This window comes from Eptatretus burgeri, chromosome 2, assembly GCF_056783735.1.
Source record: "Eptatretus burgeri isolate ZD-2024b chromosome 2, Ebu_testis_v1, whole genome shotgun sequence".
NCBI lineage: Eukaryota > Metazoa > Chordata > Myxini > Myxiniformes > Myxinidae > Eptatretus > Eptatretus burgeri.
In genome coordinates, this window is record NC_140962.1 from 144,317,339 (window position 1) to 144,321,290 (window position 3,952).

At 41.7% G+C, this 3,952-nt stretch overlaps 1 protein-coding gene across 1 annotated transcript; it reads left to right on the forward strand.

Moving 5' to 3' along the window:
* Nucleotides 1-1,497: 1,497 nt before the first annotated feature.
* Nucleotides 1,498-3,266, forward strand: LOC147033410 (uncharacterized). The gene is made up of 3 exons (XM_085854689.1): nt 1,498-1,817; nt 1,915-2,109; nt 2,207-3,266. Exons 1-3 carry the CDS (start codon nt 1,725-1,727, stop codon nt 2,621-2,623), a joined length of 705 nt encoding a protein of 234 aa, XP_085710815.1. The 5' UTR covers nt 1,498-1,724; the 3' UTR covers nt 2,624-3,266.
* Nucleotides 3,267-3,952: the final 686 nt, after the last annotated feature.

The following is a 3,952-nucleotide window of genomic DNA, read 5'->3' on the forward strand; positions in this document are numbered from 1 at the left end:
TGCCGACGACTCCACCCTCTGCCGTACCATCTGTCATCCCTCAGACCGGCAAGCAGCAGCTTCTTCGCTCACTGCAGATCTGGATAAAATCACAAACTGGTCCAACACGTGGAACATGTCTTTCAATCCACACAAATCTCACACTCTCACTATGTCTCTTCGAAAGGACCGTTTACAAAACCCCCCCCATCCACTTTCTCAACAATCCTCTGGAAGAAGTCTTTTCTTTCAAGCTTCTGGGTCTCACTATCTGCCATGACCTTTCCTGGGAAAGTCACATTTCCAACCTTGCCTCAAAGCCAGTCGCCGACTGGGAATCCTCCGTCGTGCAAAGTCCTTCCTCGGCCCTCTTGAGCTCCTGACTACTTACAAAGCTTTTGTCCGTAGCCTGATGGAGTACTGCTCTCCCCTCTGGGCTGGTGCTCCTGCCTCCCACCTTTCTCGACTTCACGCTGTCGAAAACAGGGCTTTTAAGATCATTGGCATCTCCCGCAATGAAGCTGAGTCTTTGGGCCTCTCACTCAATCACCGCAGGTTGGTCGGTGGTCTTTCTGTCTTCTACCGACTCCTCTCCAGCCTTGCCCCCCCTGCTCTCTCTGCGATTTGTCCCAACCACATTTCCACAGGGCGCTCAAGGTCCGCCAACAACCCCTTCTGGTAAAACTACCAAAATCACGAATCACTGCTCATCTTCACTCTTTCATTCCTCTTTTTTTCCCGCCTTTGGAATAAACTTCCTCACTCTATTCTTTCCCATTCTTCCCTCCAGGCTTTCAAAACAGCTGTTCACCACCACCTCTTATCTTCCCCCATCCAAATCCTCGATCTTTTCTACCCCCGATAATCCACCCAAGCCCACTTCCTTCAATTCTCCTGCTTTCCTTCCTGAAAGTCCCTGTAATGTCCATCTTCTCCTCGCCATGTTCCCCGCCCCATCCCCAGCCCTCTCCCCTTCCACAGTTCACCTGTATCTGTTCCCCAATGTTTTGTCCCTTCCACTCCCACCCCTCTTGTCTCATGCCTCCTTGCTGTGAGTTGTGTGTTAGCTCTCATACGAGCCTCGACCAAGGTATACAAAAAAAAAAAAAAAAAAAAAAAAAAAAAAAAAACCCTCCTGAGCCACAGGTTATTTTTTGTTAAGCCCCGCCCACTTTTCTTTAAGCCCCGCCCACTTTTGTTAAGCACCGCCCACTTTCCACAAGGTATTCAATAAGCCCCGCCCACTTTTCTTTAAGCCCCGCCCACTTTTGTTAAGCCCCGCCCACTTTCCACAAGGTATTCAATAAGCCCCGCCCACTTTTCTTTAAGCCCCGCCCACTTTTGCTAAGCCCCGCCCACTTTTGCTAAGCCCCGCCCACTTTCCACAAGGTATTCAATAAGCCCCGCCCACTTTTGCTAAGCCCCGCCCACTTTTGCTAAGCTCCACCCACTTTTCATAAGGTATTTTTTTCTAAGCCACGGCCACTTTTCCTAAGCCCCGCCCACTTTTGCTAAGCCCCGCCCACTTTTGCTAAGCCCCGCCCACTCTTACATCATTTCCAGTTCATCTCTGACTCACAAAGAAATCACTAGAAAATTACAGGATGTTATGGTTTTGAAAAATTTCCCAATGAAGGCTTGCCTAGGCTTGCCCAGGGAATTTCCAAAGGAAACCACACCCACCAGTCTTTCTCTATAAAAGCTTCAAACCCAGGCTCCATTTTAAACATTTGTTTTTGCTGGCAATGGTGTTCTGTGTGCTTGTCTCGAACTCTCTGTCTTCTATGGAACTAAACCTTCAAGTTGATGAACTGGATTCAAACCTCTTATCTATTGAGGTAAGATTTTTTATTTTCCTATTTTCAAACTTTGATTGAAGCATACTCATTTAATAATTAAATAACTTAATTAATACATTATTATTTTCTCTCACAGGAAATTGTGTCTGAAATACGAAATGAAAATACTGCTTTTGCTACAACTTGGGGCGAAATTGTTGGCTTGGTTGAAGACCTTATGAGCGACCAAGACCTTGAGTGGGATGACTTTGGTGTTCCTTGGAACTCTCTGTCTTGTATGGAACTAAACCTTCAAGTTGATGAACTGGATTCAAACCTCTTATCGATTGAGGTAAGATTTTTTATTTTCCTATTTTCAAACTTTGATTGAAGCATACTCATTTAATAATTAAATAACTTAATTAATACATTATTATTTTCTCTCACAGGAAATTGTGTCTGAAATACGAAATGAAAATACTGCTTTTGCTACAACTTGGGGCGAAATTGTTGGCTTGGTTGAAGACCTTATGAGCGACCAAGACCCACAGAATGAGTTCGTCCTTGATGACCCAACCAAAGAGTTATACCTTGGAGACCAGCAAAATCCTGAAAAAGAGTTTTACAGCAATAGTACTCATTGTGAGTTATCAAGACAATACCCACTGAACAAGTTATACCTTGATGAGCCAGAATACAAGTTTTACCTTGGAGACTCACAAATTTTGAAAAAATCAAGAAATGAGTTCTGCCTTGATGGTTTAAATAACTACCTTGGAGACTCAGGAAAAGGGTTCTGCCAAGATGGTTCTAAATATGGGGCCCACCTTGGAGACTCACAAATTTTGAAAAAAATCAGTAAATGAGTTCTGCCTTGATGGTTTAAATAACTACCTTGGAGACTCAGGAAAAGGGTTCTGTCAAGATGGTTCTAAATATGGGGCCTACCTTGGAGACTCACAAATTTTGAAAAAATCAGTAAATGAGTTCTGCCTTGATGGTTTAAATAACTACCTTGGAGACTCAGGAAAAGGGTTCTGCCAAGATGGTTCTAAATATGGGTCCTACCTTGGAGACTCACAAATTTTGAAAAAATCAGTAAATGAGTTCTGCCTTGATGGTTTAAATAACTACCTTGGAGACTCAGGAAAAGGGTTCTGCCAAGATGGTTCTAAATATGGGTCCTACCTTGGAGACTCACACATTTTGAAAAAATCAGTAAATGAGTTATCCTTAAGAGACTTTGTAAGTTGGTTTTACTTTGAATACTTGAAATGTGGGTTCTGGATTGATAACTCACAATGTGATACATATCTTGGAAACTCAACGGGAATGTGGTTATACCTTGAAGACTTGGAAAGTTGGGTTTATGTTGGACACTTGAAACTTTTTTGGGGGCTTTTATTTATTTATTTATTTATTTATTATTATTATTATTTTATTTATTTATATTTTGGAGACTTTTGGAGTTGCTATCACTCTTTGGGATCTAAACCTATCAAGAAAGTTCTTACTCTCTCTTTCTATGTCATCAAACCTGAAAGCCTTAAAAGACAGAATTAGAAGAAGAGAAAAAAAAAAAAAAACGTAAAATATATATATATATATATATATATATATATATAGGTGTAAATCTCATTTTGAAAAAGACTGTGTTGGGTGAGGATTGAGTTGGGGTTGAGATTTTGAATGTGAGGGTTGGGGTTGAGATTTTGAATGTGAGGGTTGGGACACACACACACATACACATCAACAAACAAAAGTTAAGCCTTGACTATTCAGTTGAGGATTCTGTGTTTGGGGTTCACAGATCTAAGAACGTCCCCCTTGACACACATTATATACTGTTATACACCTCGGACTTGGCCCTCGAGTGTCCACAACGGTGTATAGTAGGAGGGAGTGAAGCGCCAACCTATTGCTCCCATTACACACACACACACACACACACAAACAAAAGTTAAACCTTGACTATTCAGTTGAGGATTCTGTGTTTGGGGTTCACAGATCTAAGAACGTCCCCCTTGACACACATTATATACTGTAATACACCTCGGACTTGTCCCTCTAGTGTCCACAAAGGTGTATTATCTGCTTAGTTTTGTCTTTTGTAATTCCTGTGAATAAAATGAACCTAAAATCTCTTCCCCTTCCAAATCATATATTTTATAAGTCCAAGGAACTGTATCTATTAC

Excerpts from the sequence above, each read along its gene's own strand:
- LOC147033410 (XM_085854689.1), top strand. The coding sequence starts at position 1,725 with ATGGTGTTCTGTGTGCTTGTCTCGAACTCTCTGTCTTCTATGGAACTA. Across the intron at positions 1,818-1,914 it reads CAAACCTCTTATCTATTGAG|GAAATTGTGTCTGAAATACG; the intron begins GTAAGATTTTTT and ends TTTCTCTCACAG. Across the intron at positions 2,110-2,206 it reads CAAACCTCTTATCGATTGAG|GAAATTGTGTCTGAAATACG; the intron begins GTAAGATTTTTT and ends TTTCTCTCACAG.